Source organism: Cyrtonyx montezumae, unplaced genomic scaffold, assembly GCF_038088225.1.
Source record: "Cyrtonyx montezumae isolate F1298 unplaced genomic scaffold, pur_monq_1.0 scaffold_8, whole genome shotgun sequence".
Classification (NCBI taxonomy): domain Eukaryota; kingdom Metazoa; phylum Chordata; class Aves; order Galliformes; family Odontophoridae; genus Cyrtonyx; species Cyrtonyx montezumae.
Window position 1 is genome coordinate 36,230,642 of NW_027072089.1, and position 25,400 is coordinate 36,256,041.

Sequence of the window (25,400 nt, forward strand, 5' to 3'; positions counted from 1 at the left end):
ACAAATGCACATCTCTCAAATTTTAGGACCAAGATAAGTTACCTTGAAATTTGCTGGCAAATATATTTGGTTCTTCAGGACAATGCTTACATGACACTTCCATCTAACAAAGAGATGCTATCACTTTCTTCACCAGAATGTAATTATGAATGTTTTTATTTTCCTGTTATTCTGCGACAGAATTTAAAAGACCTGATTTTTTGTTTTCATTATTTTAAAAGCAGACAATAATTTTTTACTTTTTCTTTTTTTTCTTTTTTTTTTCTTTTTTTTCTTTTTGTTTTATTTTTGTTTTTGCTATTGCTGTCTTCATTGAACTTTATTGATAGACCTTAAAACAGTTTGCATTAAAAAGAATAGTGCATATTGATTATTAACTGTCTGTAAGGCCAACATGGGATTTAATCGTGGACTATGTTTAATCTTGACAAGTTGTACAAAATATTCTTACAGCTTTTAAGGTAACTGATCACAGCGAAGCAGACTAAGAAACTGACAATGTAGTCATCTGAGCATTAGGTTTCAATGGCTGTCCTGTTCTCAGCACAAGTATCACTGGCATTACAAACAGAACAGAGCAAGATTTTGGAGAGCAGATTTTGGCTCAGAATAAAATGACTTTTCTCTATTCCTGAAGCACCCAGCCTGAATTCAGAAGGCAGCAGTGTATGCGTACTGCCTCTGTGCACATTTAATACCAGGTATGGCACTGTTCACTCAGAACCTGTGGTAGTTTGCTTGAAATAAATTTACAAGCACTACTGAAAACATACTAAAAATGATGCGAGGGCAAAGAAATTAACTGGTAGAAACTAAAAAACAAATGAAGAAATAACATCTCTGTGTCCTTTCTTCCAAAACCAGAGAGAAAATCAAATATACCCACTTCTCATCTTCTTCAGAAACGTTGTAATGCAAGCACTGGTCCAGACCATGACCCTTTGCATTCTGCACTGTTCCTTCAATGCTGTCAGCCCCGACCAAAAGGCCTGCAGCTCCGAGGAACAGTGAAGTGCTGTGAGAAGGCCATCAAAAGAGGGTCAGGCCGGCTGATAGTGGGGATGTTGTCCCTCTTCCTGGGAGAGCCCACATGGTCAGAGAGCACTGCCCGCCGTGCCCTGCTCACATTACTGTTTCTGAGTTACTAAAGAAGCAGCAAACATAGAGTTTGGTTCCTAAAGGAAACCTTCACATCTTGGATTACAAAGCTTGCACTTGTCTGTAAAGGCAAATTTCCTTGTGAGACCAAATGTTGGGATTCTGGAGCAAAGATCTAGTGAATTCATCCGGACAAAAGACTTTGTCCCCAAATCTCTTCATACAGTGGTGTATTTTTTGACAAAACATGAGAGATTTTCTCTGTATAGTCATTTATATCTGCACGGAGGGAAGGGCAATCACTTCGTGCAAAGCTTTGGGTTTGGACTATCAAATAACTATTTAAAAACGATTATCAAGGCAGCTGCCCACTGCTTCATTTGAAAATACCAAAGAAACCCTTCAAGCCTGGGTATTTTCTGATCTGTGCAAAATTCCTTCTGGCTTGCAGGTTCCTGCACTTCCACAGATAGATATTTTGTTTTGAGGAAATTGCCCCAGCAGAGATCGACAGATATCGAACACTTGTCTAATAAAAAAAGTCAACGTTAAAAAGGGCTAATTGAACGCATCCAAACAAACGAAGGTGCGTAACCTCTGCCATTTCATAGTACAAATATTAATAACAGGAAAGACTAAAATTTACCCAGCAGCATATACAGCAGCGACTGCACTGAATATACCTGACACAAAGATTAAAATACCAGTCATCAGGTCTTCTCTATCCTGACAATGCCATTTAAAAAAGAAACTCTTCAGTTCTGGTTCACTCTCCTAGAACGGATGGAAATAGTTTTAGCAAATTGCTTCTTATGGAATTGCTTGGTGTCTTTACAAACCACTTATACTTGAAGCAAGATCCACAGTTTATGGTGTATTCTAAAAGTATCCATGTAGGCTTTCATATCGCATTACACTGCAAAACAAATCCATAATGTGTGAAAACCAGGTTTGTTTCAACCTGCAGAATCTAGCTGATAAAATTCATGGACCAATTCTTAAAATCTAAGCTATAAAGAGAATGAAATGTATTAAAAGAGTTGAGGTTTATAAAAAGTAACCTTTTTATACCTTATTTTTACTTTACAAAAATATTGAAATAATTTATGAGTTTTTCACTCTGCACCAGCTTTAAAAAAAATACTATCAAATTTTGACTTGCACCCTTAATGCATCTGAAAGCACCATCAGGGGATACTTTTAATGTAAAGAAGGATACCATTGACTAGATTTAGGGAGGTATTTCAAACCCAAAAGCTTGTACCAAAAGCACTGTTACAGCGTAATTTTTAGATATATCTGAAACAAGTCTTGAACAGGCAGAAGAGGGTCTTCCACTTAGCTTGGTGATACCACACTTCACTGAATATACCTACTAAGAGGTGGCTGAAAGCCTTTAAAAGACATCACTTTCACCTTGGGTGGGAAAAATCAGAGCTGTCTCAACACGCTGAGAACTGGACTGGTCTTTCCTGCTTCTTGGTCTTGTAGGGTTCATGCCACTCGTGATCTGTCCCTCAGGCAACTTCAATCTTGCAATTATACAATGTTTGGCACTAGAAGGGTATGGCATGTCAGTCTCTTGTCACCCCTGCATACATTCACACACTGAATCATGCATTCCATGTCCTGAAACAGAGAGAAGTTTCAGCGCGTTCATCTCCTTGTAGTTCCTTCTGAAATATCTGAATGGGGTCCTCCAAAAAACTTTAGAATATGAAAACTATACTTTACTTCCCTGTTATTTTACATATATATATATATATATATATATGTATATGTGTGTATATATATATATATATACTGGTTTTTTTTATTTTTATTTTTTTGCAAATTGAACACTGAATCATGATTATCATTTAATTTACATCACTACGTACTGGAGCTCCTTATTTCTCCTGAAAACCAGAAGTGAGAAGTGAGCTGCATAGGATTTCTGTTGAAAGCAACATAAAGAACTTAAACTGCAATGAAAAAGACTTTGAAATTCCACAGAAAACAAACAGTTCTGGTGGTGTCAATGTTTGTGAGCTATGTAATCGGAGTTGTTTTCCATTTGTAACCTTGCAAACATGATGATGTATCTTTTTAATTAAGAACTATTCTGCAAACCTAGTCTAACCCAAACAACCTATTTATGGGACGTCAAAGACTACTATGCTCCTATTTTACCCCGGAAACTCACTTTTAATAACGGCAACATTGTGTGCTACAGTTTTGTTATTTTTGAAAGGATTTTTGTTTGCTTGTTTTCACTATTGGTTATGTAAATATCAATCATTCATTTCTCGAATAAAATGCACTACTGGCTAAAGGTGAAAGCTCTGATCAGAGCCCCCCTGTTGGTTTGCTTGTGAGTACCACACAGTCCGAGTTTCATAGCAGCAAGGAGTGATTGGTGGGTTTTCCCAGTAACTGATCAGTATGTGTGTGTTGGTTGTGGGTTTTTTGTTTATTTTTTGAGGCTTTCAGGTGATGCTGCTGTACCAGTGTCCTGCAGACGGACTGCACACAGTGGATCAAATGATAATCATGATGATAGCCAGACTAAGAACACTACAGCTTGCTGCTCTAATTGTAGTACACAGTTTAGTTATTCCTACAGCCCTCCCATCAATCCTTAACTTGGACTGTAATGCCAGAGCTTCTCCAAGCTGCGTTTTTGCTTTGTTTATAATGTGGTTTCATATTCCAAGCGCTCCTGGATGAGGGCATCATCTTTATATTGTAGCCGTGGAGGAGTAGGGGAACATTCAAATGCTAAGATCGCCTTCCTCAGGCTCCTGTCCAACACGTGTCTCTCCCAGGCTGGGTACCTGTTCCTGAACAGATCGATTTTAATGACCGACTCCTCGATCCGGGGGGGGCGGGATGAAGGTGTGGATGGAGCAGTGGGCCTCACCTGGAACACAGGCACACACCCGTCCCGCTCCGCGAACTTTTGATCCCGCTCGCTCGTCACACTCCGGTTGTTGGAGATGGACCGGAGAGTGTTTGTTGCCACTTCTGTGGGCAGGGTGAAGGCAGCTGCAGGGTCCTCACAAGCACAGCTTGGCGACTGCCCAAACCTTGGTCCGTTGGGATGAAAGAAGGCATAGTACATCAGCATAAAAACAATGCCTGTTAAAAAGCTGCTGAACACCACACACAGTGCTGGTATGGCAAATGCATCGGAGATTGGTGGGGCCTTGTAGAGATACCAGAGAGCACTCAAGGCTGTGTTTTCCAAAAGGATCACAAAATAGTAAATGAAAAGCCTACAGCGTGTCCTTCCTTCCTTGACATTGAACCAGCTGAAGATATAGATTATTCCAACAACCATGTCAAACACTATCTCCTCCCATTTAGTGATACAAAACTCTGTCTCGCAGTGGACGATCCAGAAGGTCATGATGCACCAGTGGAGCACGATGAAGATCCCAAAGTACAGCTGGAAAACTGAGGCGAAGAGAGCAAAAGTGATGACCCTCGCTGCAATGGTGAAGAAATGCCAGCAAAACTGGATTATAACAGCCATATAACTGATGGGTTTCTTGTCATCACGGGAGTCACGTAGGGCCTTTTGGTAGGAAGCCAGAGCCCAAGCTAGGGACACGAGTGACGCTGCGGCAGTAAGACCTAGGACAAATCAGGAAATGCAGTTAGGGCATAATTAGGATATCAGCACTTGGTTGAAACCGGTGAGATCCTTGCTGCTTTAAATGCACTCCACCATTTGGATAATAAAACCAAGGTCAGTCAAACGTTAGGTCAGTTGGTAAGGAGAAATGGACCTCTATAGCTGAGATTTTGCTGCCATGACAAGTGCACTGAATGTTAGATACATACAAACAAGAGTGGCTACCAAACTACGCTCTGAAGCACTTCTTTGACAGTTTTGTGTTTAAAACAAATTCAGTCATTCACAGACTTAAGGAATTCAGCAATAGGTATCTCTTGTCATCTCTGTGATTTATCAAGATCTATTCTGATTATTGTAGACAATATGATTTTTCTTATTTTGATGTTATTTAAAGAAGTTTGATACCATGCAAGCAAGCTTTTCAAACTAATTACTAATCTCTTTCTAATTATATTTTCACACACAGTTTACTAAATCAATATCTATCAACAATAATGTGAGAATAATCGATAAAAATGTGAGAATATATTCATGAATTGAATTAAACTCTTTTCATATAAAAATTTAACTGCCTTACTCTTGCTTGGGAAAAAAAATGACACACATTTTAACAGAATGTTAATAGGTAGAAAATATCAAAGCTTCATCTTATTGCAATTAGAGGCTTAATGTTAGAAATGCTGGAATTTTCTATGGGATTAAAATTTGCAGTATAGATGTAGATAATAGAAAGTTATACATAAATTTTCATGGAGCCTTATATATATTCCATATAGCACAGAACTGCCTATGTAGAAGGCTCTAAATGATAGTATTTGTGAAGTACATATCAAATATTTTTCATTAAAAATGCAATACAAAATCATTTCTCATGAGATTATTCTCATGAAAATAATTCTCACTCACCCAAAAATGCAAAAACAATAAACACTGTTTTTACAAAAACTGTTCCATACTTATTTTGAGCGTGCATTATTTTATCGAAAGTGAATTTGACTGCTCTTGGAAGATAAACTTCAAAAAGTTGCTTTGCAATTGAATCACATTTTTAAACTCATCTGCTACCTCCGTACACTATCAGACAGGTACCTTACATTCCCATTTAAACAGTTATATAGTTTAAAATATTTATTTGAATGTTTTACACTTACACAGCATTCTGTTGGAAATGAATGATAACTCTTCTTTGCTAGATGATTATTTTTTATTTTCTTATGATTCACGTCAAGCTGCTTTGGATGGAAGTAAGAATTCAAATGAAAGGCAGAAACCCTGCCTCTGAATTGCATTTATTACTCAAATAAAATATGCACTGTACACAGGAAAAAATATATCAAATATTTTATACTTAAAATTGATCAACAGAGCAAATTTTACATGCAAGTAATGAATGGTGTCCTAGACCACAAAAAGATAATAACATTTCAACTTAATATCTAAACAGTTGCTTTACTTTGAGCAAGTTACTGAAGAAAATGAAGCTGAAAGGAAGAAAACATTTCCTTTGACTGCTGTTAAAAGCTGTTCAGTCCTCTCAACAAAGTTTGAATCTGGATGCATAAACAGCAGTTTTTTTCCCCCTACAACAGCTTTCTTCAGCACCAAACCGTCAAGAATAGATTACTTAAATACAAATTCTAAGCATATTTTCTAAACACACAGTGGTAAATCTAAGCCGAAGCACACGTCACCATTTATGTTAAAACAGAAAAAAGTAGGTCATGGAAATGCTACCTCATTCTATGTAAGCAATCCTGGCTTAAAGCACTACGATTTTACTCTTGAGTAGTATGCAGGGGTTCATTGCTTTCAGGAAGAACTGTTTTTGCCAGTGTTTTTCCTACATCACTGGCAAGGAGCAAATTACATTGTGAGCTCCGATGAACCCATGAATTTAAAAAGCCTTTTTTTAAAAAAGAAGATAAACAATAAGCAGAAATGCAGAGCAGACTTAGGATTCTGAGGAAAATTTTTGAATAAAACATCATCATTCTTCTCCCTGCTTAGATGCCTGGGTGCCAAAACACAAACATTACTTCTTCATGCTGAGAATAAATGATCAGCCAGTATGATAGAAAAGAGACACAGTATAAATTGGTATTTTCATTTCTGACATGCATATTTGCTCTTCACGCCAGGATGACTTTTGGTGACCGTAATCTCTGGAGATGACACTTAACAGCTCAAAATGTAGCTTCTCATGTTCCTGTAGGAATGCTTTAACTGTTTCTGAAAAACGAGCTCATTTCTCTTACGAAATAAAAAAATTGAAAAATAGGATAAGAGGATTTTTCAATACAAATGAGCCAGTGCGAGCAAGAGCTCAAAAACAGCATTATCAGCACAGGGAAGAATAATGCAAAAGAAAAACCCATATATTTCCTTTGCCAATCTTACTTTAATGACCTCACACACTCCCCCAGCAGTTTGCGGAGATATCATCAGATTTGCATTAGGAGGTGTAAAATCATTCATTAAGGTGCACAGAATGTTCCAGATAAAATTCATAGGAATTTCTAGTGTTCTAATGCTAATTAATTCATAGTCATTTTCTGTGACAGAAAGAAGCAAGTACAATAGCAAGGTAAGTCAGTTATTTAAATAGTCATTAACAGGGAAACATTCTTTTGCTTTTACACTACAGAATCAGGAATGATGGCTTACAGGAAGGAGAAATGTATCAAAGGAATGCAAGGAAAAAAAGAGCTACCTGTTAAGGAACTGTGTCTCTAATCTTGCACTACTGGCAACATTATTAGGGATACAGACTTCAGGATTCATGGACACCATCCATTTTTCTTTACTGGTGACACAAGCACTGAAGAATTACTAAAGATAATGTAAAAGTGATAATAAATGGCAGTTTGCTACTAATTAGATGCTATGATGTAAATAAATTGCTGGGAATAGTTATAAATGAAGTGAATTAATATGGAGCTGAATGGATAATTGATTAATTAGAACATGTGAGTGCATTTCTGAGCATGTGGTCATAGAAAACTTTTTATCCATACATCAAAAGAGAATTAACTACCAATCAAAAAAAAAAAAATAGCAGTAGTTTAACTTTTATATGGGAATACTTAGTTGCCATTTGGAAATAAGGTAACAGGGATGGAGTTGGCTTTGTGGAGCCCCAGTAAACAGAGCACACTGTTTTTCCTGCCTGCTCAGCATCAGCTTATGCACTGGCTTCTGGCACCACCACAGTTTTCTGGTATATTTCAGGGCCATAGATGCAACCTGGTCTAGGGAGCTGCTTTGGCAGGGGGTTGGACTTGATGATCTCTAGAGGGTCCCTTCCAACCACTACAATTCTGTGATTCTGATTCCCAGGGGCTATATACTACAAAAACTAGATACTAAACCAGAATTCCTTTTGTCTTTGGAAAACACAAGTGTATATTCCTGTTCCTTCCTTTCTAAGGTTGAATCTTCAGTTTATTTTGCAGTATGTGGTTTGGTCTCTTCAGAGACTCCAACTAGTTGTGCGTGTTCCTACCTACCACAAACCACCTTAGCTCAGCACCTTGACAATGGTCTTAATGGTGAGACCAGTCAGTAATACACTGTACTGGGACAACTTTCTGTTACAACTAAGAATCTGTTTGGAGTGAAAAAGACACCAATATTTGTATTGTTAAGGGTTTAGCATTTCTTAATTACATTAACTGTACAGTGGATCAATGACTTTGTAATTACTAGTGAGTTTCAGATGTCCCTGAGATAACACATCTCCTACTTGAAAATATAGAGAATTGCTTTGAATGCACAGCACTAACTTCTTTCCCTGGAAGTTAGTTATTTCTGTATATATGAGAGATATTCTTCATGTGAGAATGTGGCATATATGTATTGGCACTGTAAATATAATACATAATAAACCACAATATGCTGCAGCTCATTATGGAGAAGATAAAAAAGTCACTAACATAAATGAAAGAAAACAAAGGGAAAAGAGAATGTATGCAGAGAGAGACATGTTTACAAATGTAATATTATTTCAGAGAAGCAAGCTCAAATAACTACGGGAGTGCTAATGAAGTTCTCCTCAACAGCATTTGTGAGAAACCTGACTGAGATGTTTTGCTCACAAGTAATCCAAACAGAACAGGGGCTTTCCATATCACACCTCTGCTTGACAATCACCACTTAATTGTACCCTGTTGGCACCTCTGCCTTTCCATTATGTTTCTTCTGAACATGTATAACTTTTAACTTTGAGGAAAGCAATTCAATATCTAAGCAGCAATTTTGTTCTTCCGGTTTGCATTTTTCTTCTGTTCCCACAATGTAGTCCTTAGTCTTGAATATAACTGAAAATATCTTTGTCTCATTCTCATGCCAATTTTATCTTATCCATACATATTTGAGTGTATATAAAGGCATACTCAGATCCACAAACTACTTTTTTGTTCTAAACACATTGGTCCATGAAACTGCAGTACAGTAAGTACTGACACCTCAGGTCAGTTGAAACCCCTACAAATTAATGAATTTATAAGACAAAGAGCTCCTCGGCAGACAGAAGTTCAGAAATGTAACTCCTTTCTCTGCTTCATCCTCCCTTTTAAACTTGCAATCACCTCACCATTTCCAGGTGTAAATTCATGCTAAAAGCAGGAATAACAAGCAGAGCAGGACATGTGGGAGAGATATCTTTGCATAGGATTTGGAACTAGGAAATATTTTAAGAAAACCTACTTTATGTGCTCCTTACTTGGTTGGAAAAGTGACAATAAATGCATCTGAGCTTCCAGGTGCTTTGCTCCAGCCAAGAATCTCAAACACTCATAGCCTCCTTTCAGGCCTGAATCCTGTAGGAAACAGTATATCACTGCTGCTCCCCTCCAGCTTCAGAAAACAACTTGGTATATTTACACAGCCTTCACCAGGATGCTCTGTGAAATATGCAGGACAGTGATCCTACACAGGACTGTATCTGTCTGTGGTCTTGTTGTTACAGATTGTCCATAAGTGTGTTGGCAAGGTAATCCTATTACTTTTGCACAGCAGCAAGTTAGTTTTTTATTAGCTCTCCTCACTTATAGTCAAACACCTTTGTGCAATTGAAACAAATTTTTTGAGGACAGAAAGGGATTTTTCCTTCTTTCTTACCTGCCAGTAGAACAGATTGTTCCCAGAGAAAAAAAAGCACATTACTGAAATATACATTTCTTTATTTGATTTAGACTGTTCACCACCCACAAACATGCGGAATGAAAGTTTTTGAGAGTGAGTCTCTAGCAGTTCTCATTTCCAGTGTTTGTCACATTCACAACTGGGGATTTTTAGACTAACATGGATGGTTTTATCAACTTGCAGCATATGGCTTAACATTATCCTGCTGCATACTGGGTGGGGGTAATGCAGTGTCAAAGATGACAGGGACACTTCCTCACTGAAATGTAAATGGTATTTGCGCCTGATATTACCTCTCTTAGAGTGCTCGATAAAGCTTAAAGAACATGCAAGCATATACAAGAATACCTTCTCCCAGTATTTATTTCACCTGCTATGCTATTCTACAGATATTTCCTGATGAGAGTATTTCCAGCTCTTTCTTTAATTTGTCTATTTACAGAACATCATCTTTGCCCTAGAAGCCTAGAAACATATATATTAGATCAGTTACAATCAGTCTTACTCATTTAACAACTAATTTTTTCCAGCGTTGGTTTGGATTCAGAGTAGGGGACAAAAGGTTGGCTTACTGTACACACTACCAGCAGACTCAGGGTTTGTACCAGACACCTGCCCAATGATAATTCTCTGGCTGTACTCAAGGTCATGCGTATCTTAGCAAATCTAACTGCTTGATAAACTAAGACACTTCTGCTGAGCAGATATCCTGATAGCTTTTAGCAGGCCCAAAGGAACAACCGAATATTGGTCATAATTTCAAGCTGACACAAACAACAGCTTCTCTTTTTTACACTCTGAATTCCAAACCATGTATTTTATACAAATTTTGTTGTTATTATTTCGGAAGCTATTTTAGAAACTATGAATAAAATGTACTATGAATAAAAAACAGTCAACTTAGCATGCAGGAATGAGAAAGACCATTCAAGCTGGGCCTCTCCTGCCATTTTAGAGACCACAGTCAGTAATTCAAGTTTCTCTTTCTTTGTAGGCAGCTAGTGCTGAAGGGGTTTTGGGCACAACATCCAAAACTCTTCTCATCAGTCTGTAAAAGTAATTGAAACCCTGCCAGAGTATACTGGCAAAGACCAGCTATGTGGCTGACTGAGCTGGGAGATTTTTGCTCTCTTTTATTCTACTAAAGCCTTCTTATAAATTAAAATGTAGGAGTCCTTATTAGCCACTAGTCAAGTCTAGCCCTTTGCAGGCAGTGGGTGCTCACATATGTCCTGCAGCCTGCACACTGTCAGGCTCAACAAGACAGCTTGAAATAATTTGGTGTGTTGGGAAGCTAAACTTAGACTTCTGTAACTCTCACAGCTAGACTCATTCTTGCCTGTTAGGTAATTTGGTATCTTTATATTCCAGTGAAGTGTGTGCAGCATAAACATATCTACTGACTCCCAGGCTCATTTCCATGATTAGTACATTTCTTCTTAGGCAAAAAGTGCTTTTGACATCTTGAGTCTGCTGCAAGTAGCTGAAAGAAGTCATGGGATTGTCTGGAGAGTGCAGCAACTCCAAGCAGAGCAAAATTCCTGGCATTACCTCTTGAAGGTAAACCACAATATGATAACATGTTGCTAAGTAAAGATAAGGCACCATCTATGGGAGAAGGCCCTGTCTGCAGTGCCTGGTCCAACGCACCGCACATCTGGACACCTTTGAGAAAGTAAATGGCAGAAACAGTATAAGGTATAGTTGACATAGAATAATTCTCCTAAAATAAAAGAGAATTTATAGATATTTTCACATTCCTAAAGAAAACATACTTTAATACGATGTTCTACTTATCTACAATAGAGCATGAACAAGTAAAAAGGAGTATTACTAGCATTATGAATTGCAAAGTTTCACTGTAGTCATTTTTTCCTTGAAGTTTGTATGCAGGATTTTCCAGCTGTCATAGCCAGACCCTGGAGGCTGGTGCAGGGGCTGCTCTAGGTGTGGGCTGAAACCATAAAAATAGTCAGGAAAGATGAAAAAGAAAAGGAGACCCAATTTGAAAGGAAATGTGTTAAATTCAAAATAAGGTGCTAAAAGAAACAGTATTGGTTTCTTAATAAGTTCTTCATAAAACTGTTTCCCAGAACTGGGGCCAAGGAGTAGGGAGAGGCTGCAGGGGTGGCTTCTATGAGAAAATAATAGATTGTTTGGGTTGGAAGGGCCCTTAGAGGTCAGCTAGTCAAAACTCTAGTTGAGGATATCAGAGGCGGTCCTGTGCCAGACACAGCCAGGTCTAGCCAGCTCTACAGGAACAACAGCAGGATGCAGCTGAGTCCACCAGCAAAGCTATATGTGTCCCTGTGAAAACATGTAACAAATACAGATAAGCAGAGGAGTGGGGGAAGAAAAAAAGACTGGAACAAGCAGTGTGAACATCAAGGTCAGGGAAGAAGGAAGAGGTGTTCTAAGGCATCAGAACAGAGGTTGACCTAAAGCCTGCGGGAGAGAATCCTGATGGAGCAGGTGTTTCCCCATGCTAGAGCAGATCTCCACACTGTGGCCTCTGGAGTACCTCTCACTGTAGTGGGTGAATACTTTCTGAAGGAATATCAGCTGATGGAGGACAAACTCTGCAGGAGGTTTTCCTGAAGGAACTGCATCCTTATTTTCTTCCCTGGCCCTGCTGCGGTGAGGGATAAAGTGAGCAGCTAGGTGGGCATTTAGATGCAGTCCTGGGTCAATGTACCGCATCTAATCAACTCACTGCAATGTACTTTTGCATTAACAAACCACATCTGAAGGACCAAGCTGTTCCTGATCCTTTCAGGACCGATCAAGAAAAAGCCTTTTTCCTTTCACAGGAATACACAGAAACATATCTCAATCTTCTGTAAAGCCTTCTTCCTCTGATGTGTGTCATGCTACCTGACAGCACTCCATGGGGGATTGGAGTTCATAGAATGATGTCTAAAACTACCAAAGCTACTACATAATTTCCTGAGATTTATTTAGATGATCCAGTATCAGAATGCAGCTAGTAACCAGGAGGATTGGAAAATTACTACAATAAAAGTATAAATTCTGGAATAGTAAGTATGTATCAACATTTTTTTTGTATTAATTTAGCATAGTCACACTATCTTCTCATTTTCTTTTAATGAAATGTGCACAAAATTTGATACCTGAAAAATGTTTCATGGATATGTATATAATTAAAATGAGAGAGAATTATATTAGTGTACAATGCAAACCACAGAGATTTGCTTCACAGAAGCAGAGTGGATCCCATACTTGTGTTCACACAGGTGCACAGTAAATCAAAAGTTTTCAAGAGACACTGAATATCATAAAATAAACATAGGACCTGGGTGTCCTGTTGGATGATAGGTTGGTCATGAGCCAGCAGTGTGTCCTAGTGGCCAAGAATGCCAATGGTATCCTGGGGTGCATTAAAAAGAGCGTAGCAACAAGTTCAAGGATGCGATTCTTCCCCTCTACTCTGCCCTGGTGAGGCCTCACCTCGAGTATGTGTCCAGTTCTGGGCTCCCCAGTACAAAAAAATACAGGGATCTCGAAAGAGTCCAGAGTAGGGCTACAAAGATGATAAAGGGCCTGGAACACCTCTATTACGAGGAAATGCTGAGTGACCTGGGTCTGTTCTGCCTTGAAAAAAGAAGACTCAAAGGGGATCTGATCCATATCTATAAATATCTAAGGATCAGGAGGCAAAGGGATGAGGCTGGACTCTTCTCAGCAGTGTGTGGCGATAGGACAAGGGGAAATGGCCTCAAAATGAAGCATAGGAAGTTCTGCACAAATACGCATGGGAACTTCTTCACAGTGCAGTGACGGAGCAGTGGCACAGCTGCACAGAAAGGTGGTGGAGTCTCCTTCTCTGAAGACATTCAAGACCCACCTGGACATCTACCTGTGCAACCTGGGCTAGGGAGCTGCTTTGGCAGGGGGGTTGGACTAGATGATCTCTAGAGGTCCCTTCCAACCCCTACAGTTCTGTGATTGTGTGTGTGATTGTGTGATTCTGTTATAGTAGTATCACACTGACCCTAAAAAAGTACTACTAAAACTTTGGGAAAGGAATTTTTAAATCAATATTTCAAATATAGGTTATTTTTTTGTTTGTTTTTCAGATATTAATACTAGCAGTAGCCTCCATCTAACATAGAGAGGACTAGAAACCAAGACATGTCTTGCTATGAAAAATATTTGAAATATCTTGTACTAAGTCTTATCACAGATCAATAGCCTGGGACCAGATCACTGATAATGAAACACTGACTCGATGCAGAAGTATAGCACAGGGCCATTAATCCCCTCAAATCTCCTTAAACCAGAAGTTTAGGATTGGTTTTCAGTGGTTTGTAAGCTTGTATTGGCTTTCTACAAGGCAATACTTAATGAGATTCTCCTCATTAAGCAACTGATATTTCTGACACTCGAACATTAAAACTAATCTGAAGTTAGTACATTACATAATACAACTTGTATAATAAATAATATATATATCATTTTTTTCTGTGTCATTTTAAGCTTCTCTAAGCTTTTCAGCTCTGAAGGGGTGATGAGGATAATGTCTAATATGGTGCTTTGGGACAAAAGGCAATTATCATCACTCTAAAAAGGAAATTGATTTAGCATTTGTGCAATCCTTCTTAGCAAAGGGAAAACTGGAACTGTTAGCTTTATCTGCTACACGATGCTATTTAAGTTTCCTCTGGACCAAACAGATATTACAATTCTCACTCTTCATTATGTTTCTCTCACTTTGACAGGCTTCAAATACTTTTTCACCATAATTCACTAAACAGACTGTTGTGTGTTTTTTTTTTCCTATTAGCAGAAAACAAAACACTAACCTCCTTGGCTTCCTCTCAAAAGAAAATCTATATATTCACCTACTGTGCAGGTAATGCAGAGGAAGCAAAGTCTGAATTGGTCTGAAGAATATTCTGTGTATTCCAAGGAGTCTAGAGACTAATTCTGATTCTAGCTCATACACAGTTTTGGATTACTTTAGAAATCATGTTTATATCTTTGTCTTCAATAATAGTTATAAGGCTATTAGTTTATGAGTTATCAGTAAGAAAGATTTCCAGCTATATTTTTACCTATCTCTGATATATCTACGTATGCCCATATGATATACATTGGTAAAAGTTATTTATCTGTGTACATTTTATATGTACAGAATATTCAGAGAAAATGGTTTACACCCTCAAACTGTTTATTTCTTGTACAAACCCACAGATCTTGAGTTACTTCAACATTTTTTCCAGTATTCACAGCTGATCAGCCCCTCAGAGTCTTAATATTCCAGTGATTGGCCAGGTTATTAATGGCCTCTGAATCATTTTGTTCAATTTATTTGAACTTTCTTCAGTGGCTCTATTCTCCAGGGTGGTATGAGCCACAAAACTGAGCACAGGATTTTAACAGTGGCCTTACTGGTGGTTTTCACAGTGGTGCGATCACTTCAGTGTGCCTGCTGACAATCTTCCTTCTGTTATACTAAAACAAGGCTCAAAGCCACAACGTGACAATGACATCTCATAAATAAGCCATTCTTCCTGGTATTACTATGCTAGATCACTTCTCTTTATGAGAGATTCTCCCGTTTAGTATATATAGTCTGTGTTTCTGACTCTCAAGTATGCTTTTTCAGTATTAAAACTTATTTAGTTGGATGTGATAATTTTGACAAAATTATTCAGATCAACATGTGATTGTAATCTGTCCTGCTCCATTCACTACTCTCACATCTCTGTGTGTATCATGTGGGCAAAAATTGGAGAAACTTAGCCAGCCACTGGAAACACAGATAGCTAATATCACATTTCATCATTCAGAAAGTTCCTAATGCTACCAGACACAACAAAGGCAAGGACAAATGTGTGGTAGCTGCTGCTAAGCATTTCCTCACTCATTTTTTCCCTAATTTTCATATGAATTGGAGGTTACAGCTCTTAATTAACTTAATGTGAGCCCCATTTCATTGCTACTTCAAATCAAGATCTCATGATCTGAAGTCCCATGAACTTAATAAACAAATAAATAAATGATTCATTATAGTTGCTGTCATCATTCTAACCTATAACTTTGCAAATGAAAGGTAAGAGATCTGGGGAACAAGACCTAAGCTTCAAAAGATGATTGCTTGCAGAATTCTACTACTAAGCCTCTGAATCTTTTTTACCCGAGTGTCCAATTAACAATTATATTATGTTAAATTGTATTGATTCCAGCCTAATAATCTACACTTTTTTTTATCTCTCTGCACCTTATCTTCTGCCATTTCTGGACTACTTTCTTTAGACATTTGGATATCAGTGTGCTCTAAGGTGATTTTTAAAAATGATAAATTGATTTCAACAGAATTTAACACAGGAATAGATGTTTCATACTAAGTTCTGTTATAGTCAGGGAAAACAACAACTAGAGAAGGGATCAAAGAAATGCTTCCACTTCAGGAAAGAAAAGCAGACTTTAGGCATTTTTATCCCCCCAATTTTGAACATTTTGGTGTCTTCAGGCATTTTTAGTCCTAGAGAAGAGGACTAATTAGAAAGTGAATGCATGCCTGGCAGCGTCAAATCCACATGGATATATCTTTGAACTAACATCAGCACACGCTGCCTCTTACCCAGCCAAGCTCGGAATCATGATAGAGAACTGGGAACAAGGCAGACAGTGAAATCTACAGTGTGGCAATCCAGGAGCAATGAGGGAAAAATTGAGATAATTTGAGGGCAGTGGTTAAGGACACGGTGATGTAAGAGATACTGTGTGAAAAGACTATGAAGACATTGTGTGTTTATTACTACAGCAGGGATAGAAAGAAATCAGTAGGAAATGTGCCTTCATTGTTTTTGCTGTTTGAAGAATCGACAGAATTATATAATAGGCACACTGCTCTTCTGGAATTCACCTGCTTTTATTAACAATGAATGTTCTATATATAACTGAAACAGTGTCCTAGAAGCTGGAGAAAGTATAGCTCAGGCTGGAAACAAAGAACAAAGAGAGCCCTGTAACTGGTACTCAAAGATTCTCTGCCAATTAAATATCTATCTATTCCTTAAGAAGCAAGGTTCATAGAAAGCCTTCTGAGACATGCCATAAACGCTGCCAGAGAGCCAAACCCAATGCCATGACAACATAACATTTCAAGACTTAAAGGTAATATGGAAACATAGTCTACATTCAGCATATATACTGTCTACAAAAATACCAAAATAAACAATGTTTTGAGATACTGCTACTTAATTTGAATACTTCCTAGCCTGAATATATCCTAATAAATTTAGCATTTTTCTATTGCTGACTATTTTGAAACAACATGTTATGGACATTGGTAATGGTTTAGCAATAAAAGCAGCACTTGTACAATAACCTTTCTAAATTATTGATTTATTTTCAATTTTAACTTTATTTGTCAGGCAGGAGACAGAGAAACTGTTAGGTTTAAAATAAGGGCACCTTATGAATACAAGCTTAGATTTGTTTCCTTATTCTGTTTCTGAAAAGTAAGGACTAAGTGCTGGAGTGCGAGTCAATTTTTGCTTTCTCAGGTACTCAGTGTCTCCTTTCCTTTCCACAAAATAATCCCCATTATTTCTTAATTATCTCATTCTTCTTGGTTCTGCAGGTTTTCCTTCAAGTCTTTCTGCCCCTGAAATTTTTCAGTATCACCTACCTCCCAAATGTTGCCTGAAACAGCTCCCTTTCTTGTCACCTTATCTACAAGACTTTCCACCAACTCATTTGACGACGTTCCTCATATTTCTTACTTTTTCATTTTTTCCATCTCCTTAGATTTATTTTATTTAGTCATGCTCAAGACATACAGGCTCATTCCTTCCCTTGGCATGCCCACTTTTTGGTGTCTCCACAGCTGTCCTATGAGAAGATGCTCAGGCTTATGCTTTTGGATGCAACCCCTTGATGGTCATGCTGGGATCAGGAATGTGTTATGACCCACCATAAATCCTAAACAGCAATGCCCTCATTCAATTTTATTTCAGCAGCAGGCTGTCCCAGCAACTCACTGCTCTGGTTTCCAGCTTGCATCTAGACATAGTCAGACTGCACCTTTTTGCTTTTCATCAGGCAATCCTTTCAATCAGCTCATCAGCTTACCTTAATCATAACTAGTTCTCTCAAAATCCTGTTAAACAACTGCTTATTTTTTGAAAGATTCTCCTACAGCTCCATAGGAAATTAACATGAGATGTTCTACTGAAGAAAAAGGTTGCTTATGTGAGTAATAACACATGAGAACGGGTATTCACTGCTTCTTACTTTTTTTCCTAAGCATTTCTAATTATCTAGTGCATTTCAATTCACTTTATTCTGTTCTGACTAATGTTCCTACTTGTTGAATTTTGACATCAGAATAACCAATGCCCTGTGCCTCTATTCACTTTTACTGCCTCTCTTTCTCATGATGAGGCAAAAACCTGAATGAAATAGTCAAGCAATCAAGGTAAAGTTCTGTAGACTGCAGGAATATATTTGTAACTATTTGCTGTCAAATTTTATTTTTGTCTGAAAAACAATAAATTACAGTATTCACAGAGTACCTTGATCCATGAATTAATAACTTAGCATTAAAGCAGATAGGCACAATCTCAGTGCACCCTATTCTCAGTGAAATTATAAGAGTTCATAAGCTACTTCTCTCAAAGGCGTATACAACGTGCCAGCGATGTTTGTGTTTGCCAACATCTAGTTAGTAAAACACATTATTTCTGTTCCTAGTATAATATTCCCTATCTGTGCTGAAAAGGTGACAAAACTTCCCCACATAGCTCCATTGTATTCCTGAAAGCTCTTCCAAATGAGCAACGTATTATGTCCCAGAATGTGCATATTCCTGTGAATGGGACATTTTAACAATGCAGGTCTAGCACCTTTTGTCAAAATATTTTAGTATTCTTTATAGTCATTGCATTATTCTCAAAATAGCTCATGAAGCACGTCAGTATGACATCTGTCTTACTGCTGGATGAACAAAGGAAAGAAATACTGAATGATTTGTCTGAAATATCAGTGTACACAAAGCCTTTTGAACAGGGAGGAACCCAAGAGTTTTAAAGCACAATCTACTACCCTAACCACAAGAGTCATGCTTCAGGGCCACCTCACTACAATTTGCAGGAGATTCTTTGCCCAAACTTTCAGACAAGAAAGCTGCCTTCATTGGTGTGATGTTTATCGGGAGAGTTGAGCACTGTTGTCCATGAAGCAGCAGAACAATCTGTGCTCACACCGCAAAAGCTACTTTAACAGCCTAGATTTGGATCTTTAGAAGCTTGTTTCTGGAACAACTAGGTTACCAAAGAGATAAACGGCTTGTATATTTAGGAAGCTGCTGCCAGCTGAGTTCCACTCAATCTACCAAAAGAAATTGGTCTTCAAAAAGTGGTCAAAGGAAAAAGAAGAAAATATTGTCAAATTAGCCTTCAGCAGTACTGGGCAATAACAGGGATTTCATTACAAGCCTAATTCCCCTGGATAGGACAATTACAACTCAGAAAGACCACAACCAGCTATTCTCAAGAGCTGTTTAAATAAAACCATTTTGTCAGATTATCAGCTTTCCATGACCTACATCAGAAAGTGAGTTACTTAGCACGTTACAACTGCCTCCACTCACCTGGGGCAGTGTTCAACCACTACTTCTGAAGATGTTGAGAAAGCCTACCCCAAGCATAGCCTCCCCTTTGGGTAGAGAGATACTTCTGGGTGAGCATGATACAGTTTTTCCAAACTTGGATGCCATTCACAAGATCATTAAAGTGATAATATACTTGGTCAAGACTTCATATTTCTGCAAACAGACCTCTTGGTGGTTTTCATGTTACTTCACAGTCAATAACCATTAGATGAACAAATTCCTTTCAATTTGGTTTTACTGAATTCCTTTTAGTTTGGTGTAAAATTTCAAAAGTTGTTTTGTATCTAAAAGAAATTTCTGGATCAAAATATGTACGAGCAGAAATTCTATTGGTTATTTGTGAAATGCAGTTCACTAAATCCTCATGGATCCTTTGAAAATATCTTCTCTGACATACTTAGTGTGACTTGAATTAATTATTTCTGGTCAGTGGCATGTTGTTCTACAGTCACATGTGGTACTTGAGTGCTTGTTGCCATGGAGTATACACACTGCCTGTATAATATCCATGCTGTGTAAATATCAATTTAATAACAGTACTGACTAAATGAGGATATTGGCTTAAACCCATATTTTCTGAAATATTCAACACGAAGGTGGGGAGCGATTAGCTATTCATCTTTAAATAATTCTCTTGCATTTTTTTAGAATGGAAATCAGGCTGCGATTTTATAAGTATGTTTGTAAGTAGAATATTAATAAATTTCCCTAACTCTATAAAAGCTAATGTACGCTAGGTATTACCAACCTGAACAGAATTATCACTGTATGGTAATCATGTCCTCAAAATAGAAGTCTATAATGTGAGCACTTAGGTGCATGTAATGAAAGTCAGACTATCATACAATTCTTACTCTGCACACTGTATAATCACAGAAACTGAAGAATATTCCGGGCTTGCAGTTCCTCTTTTGTTGGACTGTCTGGTAAGCTTGACTGGCAGCTTCTCTGTTGAATTTTTTTAGCCAGCAGGGAATCAAGCCGTGCAGTCACTTTGAGTGACAGCTATAAAAATGGACTAATAAGCTAACACCACACACTGCAATTTAGAAATGCAAACGTCATCCAGAAAAAGAAATGGAAGTAGCCAATTTGTATAATAAATGAATTTATGTATGATAACAGGACTGAGGAGGAACATGATGCCAATCCAGGTGGGCTGCACTCAGCAGGCATCCACTGCTCAGCACACAATGCCTTTACACCTCAAAAGGCAAGCACAGCATATACTGGCTAAAATACCAATTAATTATTTAAATTGTTAATAGAATTAGTTTGAATATTTTTGATTTCCTGAGATGAAGTTAATTAAAGCACTCTTTGCACCTTTGAAGGCAAATGCTTTAATAATTATAAATATTTGTCACAGGTCCTTGGCCCACAAGGCAGCTGGAGAGAGGAACAAGGGAGTTTGCCAATAACTTAACCTGGTATAAATTAAAGCAGTTTCAAGGTGTCCATCATTTGCCTTTGCTGCCACCAGTTTTAAAGGAATATTGACTCAGCTGATGAGCTCAGGAGGAGCAGAGCCATGCTGCTTTTCCCCTGGTCACACTCTCTGCGTGGGAAGGAACAGCTCTCTGCTTACTGCAGCATCAGGGGATTGGTACACATTTGAAAGCTCTCTGAGGTCCCCAGCTGTGAATTAAGGGCTGCTCTGTGGTGGGAGTGATTGTGTGTGTGGGAAGGAGGTCAGCCTAACAAGAAATCCAAGTCTCTTCCCTTGGTTACAAAGCATCAAAGCCACAGAAAACCACCTCAGCTAAATGTGTGAGAGAGGAGAGGACAAGGCAAGGAGTGATGAAAGGTGAGCAAAGGTTTAATGGATTGTATGCAACTTGAAAACACCTATGATCTTCTCTATCAAGAAAAAAATAAGGCTCTCTAGAACTGCTTTCAGTACACAGAGTTACAAAGGAGGAAAACGTACTATGAAGGAGCATAGAGAGCTGTTTCTTAATGCAAGTTTCTTTCTTGTGCTGGTCGTACTTGCCAATACTTGACCTTAGTAAAAATGTTAACTTTTGTTTGCTGAATAGTGAATCATAGTACACAACCGGGTGCAAAGTGAACACATAGCACAGTACGATTTGAGTCAATCTAAATCAATCAGAAGAAAGATTTCAGTTGAAATTTATGGAAAGTCATGGTTACAGTTTCAAAAGTAACTTTAACTCAGATCTTTTTGTGTTACTTGATCATCTAGTGCCAGTGGAAATTGGATATAAAGCACTGTAGATTAAATCTGATGCACCAACATCTCCATATTTAAAATAGCACTGACATTAAGTTTGCTGTAAGACCCCTACTACATCTAAGAATAAACCCTTATGTTGAATCCTTGGTGCCAGTTCTGGTTTGGAAGCCTTTTTGAACTTCTGAGTATAACATCAACCATCAACAGTCACTCTTCTTCCTCCCTGCAGTGTCTTTAAGGATTTACACAGTTATGCAGTCAGGCTCAGGATGTCCAGAATTAACAATCTCACAGCTCTTTTTAAATTTGTTATCCAAGTCTTATACTTTGTGGAGGAGATCTGTACAGTAAACATGCAACACCCCTGAAGCCCACTAGATAACATAATAGGTAGAAAAGACTACCTTATACTGCTTAAGCTGATTAGAGGTTGGATCATAGTTGCCACTACTGGTGTTGATATTTTCTAGAATTATTTTAATTCTAGCTGACATGTTTTAAATTCCTTACTTATGATTTAGACTGTTCTCCCTGTTTTTTTTTCCATTGTTTTTTACCATTAATCTCATGGTAATCATAAAAGTATAATTATCTAAGGCTATTATCTATCAAGAATTTCCTAACATAACATAAATTACTGCCCTTGCTTTATACCATATCACAATAAATATTAGCAATGGACACTTATTTAGATGCAGATTTGTCTGTGGCTTGCACAGAGACAACCAGATTCACAGTTACAAACACTTCCTGCAAGGAAGACTGAGTGCAATTTTTGAACTGGGAAGACTAAATAAGGCACCTTGAGGGCATATGCACTGTCCTGGGAAAAGTACTCTTTTTCAATGATACTTTCCTTCTGCTGACTTTTAAATCTTTCGGTTTGCTCTCCAGCTTCCATGGAGAAGATGAAAAGGCTCTGTCTAGCTAAGAAATATCCTTTTCTGCTTTTGATCAATCAGGCACACATGAACTTGCATTTCATTTGTGCAGATTGAAAAAAAAAAAAAAGTAGAAATAAATAAAAATTTTAAGGTAAGGTAAAGCATCATTGGAACAAACTTCCAGGAGAGAAAACTCATTCTAATTCTGAATTTCTAGGCTTTTGACAAATTGCTAATTCCTTGCAAAAGCCTATGGATCTCACTAAGTCTTGCAAAGTGAGTAAGGACCCTTTCCAGCAATTAAAGACCTGAGCACAGTCACAAAATAATTTGCTCTACTTGCCATCAAGTTAGCACTGTGCACTAACTAGCCATAGGCTAGTATTACCTGCCAGGAAATCCAGACCAATGCAAAGAGAGGCTCATTTGCTGTACATTGTAATATGGATACTGGCATATCCTTCCAGGGTCATCTTGCCCAAATCACAGCACAATCTTTCACCCAAACACGTATATTACTGACACAGATGAAAGTACTGAAAAAAACCCACCAAATAGGCATGGCCTGCTTTTCATCTGGATTAACTGAGTATAGAGAAGAAAAGAAGTAATTATAAACTGCTTCACTAATTTGAAGCCAGTTGAAGCATCAAATGACAAATCCAGAAAATATGATGCAGTCCTATCAATGATTTGGGACAGCGATAAACTGTCATTTTTCACTTACTGTCTGTGATTATCTTCTGCAATCCAAAGGAACACTGTCATAGATCTTTTTCTTTCTTTCTTTCTTCTTTCTTTCTTTCTTTCTTTCTTTCTTCTTTCTTTCTTTCTTTCTTTCTTTCTTTCTTTCTTTCTTTTCTTTCTTTCTTTCTTTCTTCTTTTCTTTCTTTCTTTTCTTTCTTTTCTTTCTTTCTTTTTCTCTTTCTTTCTTTCTTTCTTTCTTTCTTTCTTTCTTTCTTTTCTTTCTTTCTTTCTTTTCTTTCTTTCTTTCTTTCTTTCTTTCTTTCTTTCTTTCTTTCTCTCTCTCTCTCTCTCTCTCTCTTCTCTCTCAGTCTCTCTCTCTCTCTCTCTCTCTCTCTCTCTCTCTCTTCTCTTTCTTCTTTCTTATCTTTCTTTCTTTCTTTCTTTCTTTCTTTTCTTTCTTTCTTTCTTTCTCTTCTTTCTTTTCTTTCTTTCTTTCTTTCTTTTCTTTCTTTCTTTCTTTTCTTTCTTTCTTTCTTTTTTTTCTTTCCTTTCTCTCTCTCTCTCTCTTCTCTGTCTTTCTTTCTCTCTTTCTTTTGGTTTTCACTCAGAAAAAACTCAAAAGATGTAAAGGCTTTAGGAATTTTCAAGGTTAATTGCCAAATCCTACATGACACTGTCAACTTCTTTATGGTAAATATAGCCTTCTGATCAACAGACTATCAACTGTATTTATTTATAAACCAGGGTTCCTAAAAACACATCTGAAGGCTATACTTAGAGTTGTTCCACAATACTGCAGTGCTGCAAAAACTGGTCACATATGGAGGGGGATAAACAGTGCACACCAGTGACGTGCTCTGATGCCAACTGGCTGCAGAGAATCAGACAGTGCCAGTGAGGAAGAGATGTGTCTGGAAAGGAGACAGCTGGTTGTGTGGAGGAACATTACAACTTAGAATTCTAAGATGGAAAATCAGCTGGGTATTGTAGGAAGGTCAATGAGATGGATGTTGAGACCTGAAAAAGGCTCACAACTGACATATCCTGAGTTGATTTTATGCCACAGATCATGAATATTTATTCTAAGTCATCAATTATTTATGTTTGATAGTATGTAAATACATCTATCATAAATACATTTAAAATACAGTCTAGGTTAGAAATGTAAGCTACCTAGTGCAGTCACCATAAACAAGCAGACAAAAACTCTCCAAAAGATTTTCAAGGTCTAATTTAGTTCAGTCTAAAACTAAACAGGCTTCACAGTCATCCATCCTGAGGGAATATCCTGAGCAAATATGAGCTGAGTGTCAGTAAATCCACCTTGTATTGAACTCTTCTTCCAGATAATAAAGCCCACACTGTTAAACAACCTTCTCAGAGAAAATCTCCTCTGTATTTATGGTTGAGCCTCAGACATCCCTATATTATTATGTCTCTGCTCTCATTTTCTAAATGAGATACTGAGATGTAGGTAGAGTCCTTTAAGAAATGTAGATTTTTTAAGCAATTTCTGTGATACTGAATACAGTGTTGAGCCATCTGTTCAACCCATTCTCTACGTCTAGCCCAGGTGAGATGTTTTTAGAAATGAAATGCAATCTGACTCAAGCCTTTGTGCTCAGCATAAGAAATCTAGGTAAAAATTATAGGGTAGTGATATACAGGCAGTTGGACTTAATTTCAATGAAACTACAGTTGTCCAAGCCAATAGAATGACTTTCAGGAAATGCTACAAGATGAATCCATTTTCTTTTCTTTACTAAAAGGCTCTGTTTTTTCTTACAAGGAAGAACAGATAATTGTAGGATCAAGAATACATTATACAAAACATACTTTTTCTCTCAAACCCATCAATAAATCTTCAAATGTATACAGTATTCTACTTCAGAAACTGTGTTTCATGACCACATAAAGATAAGTAAAAAATGAATAAAACAAGACAAGCTGCTCATACATTCTAACTGGTACTATCAGTCACGTGTAGTCCAAACCAAAATTACATAGCTTTGTTAATCTTTGGTGGATTAGAGGAAAATCTATAGGGCAATGTTTACACATTCTTATTTATGGTAGATAGCACTGTCTTGTTCCCAAAGTAGCAGCATTACTCAGAGTCATTGTCTG

The 25,400-nt window shown here is 37.6% G+C and overlaps 1 protein-coding gene across 1 annotated transcript in view; it reads right to left on the reverse strand.

The window, feature by feature from the left end:
* Positions 1 to 2,905: 2,905 nt before the first annotated feature.
* XKR4 (XK related 4) overlaps positions 2,906 to 25,400 on the reverse strand; it is a 221,113-nt gene continuing 198,618 nt past the window's right edge. The window contains exon 3 of the mRNA XM_065753274.1: positions 2,906 to 4,716. Within this exon, the coding sequence (XP_065609346.1) occupies positions 3,770 to 4,716 (947 nt within the window). The 3' untranslated portion in view covers positions 2,906 to 3,769. The remainder of the gene's footprint in view (positions 4,717 to 25,400) is intronic.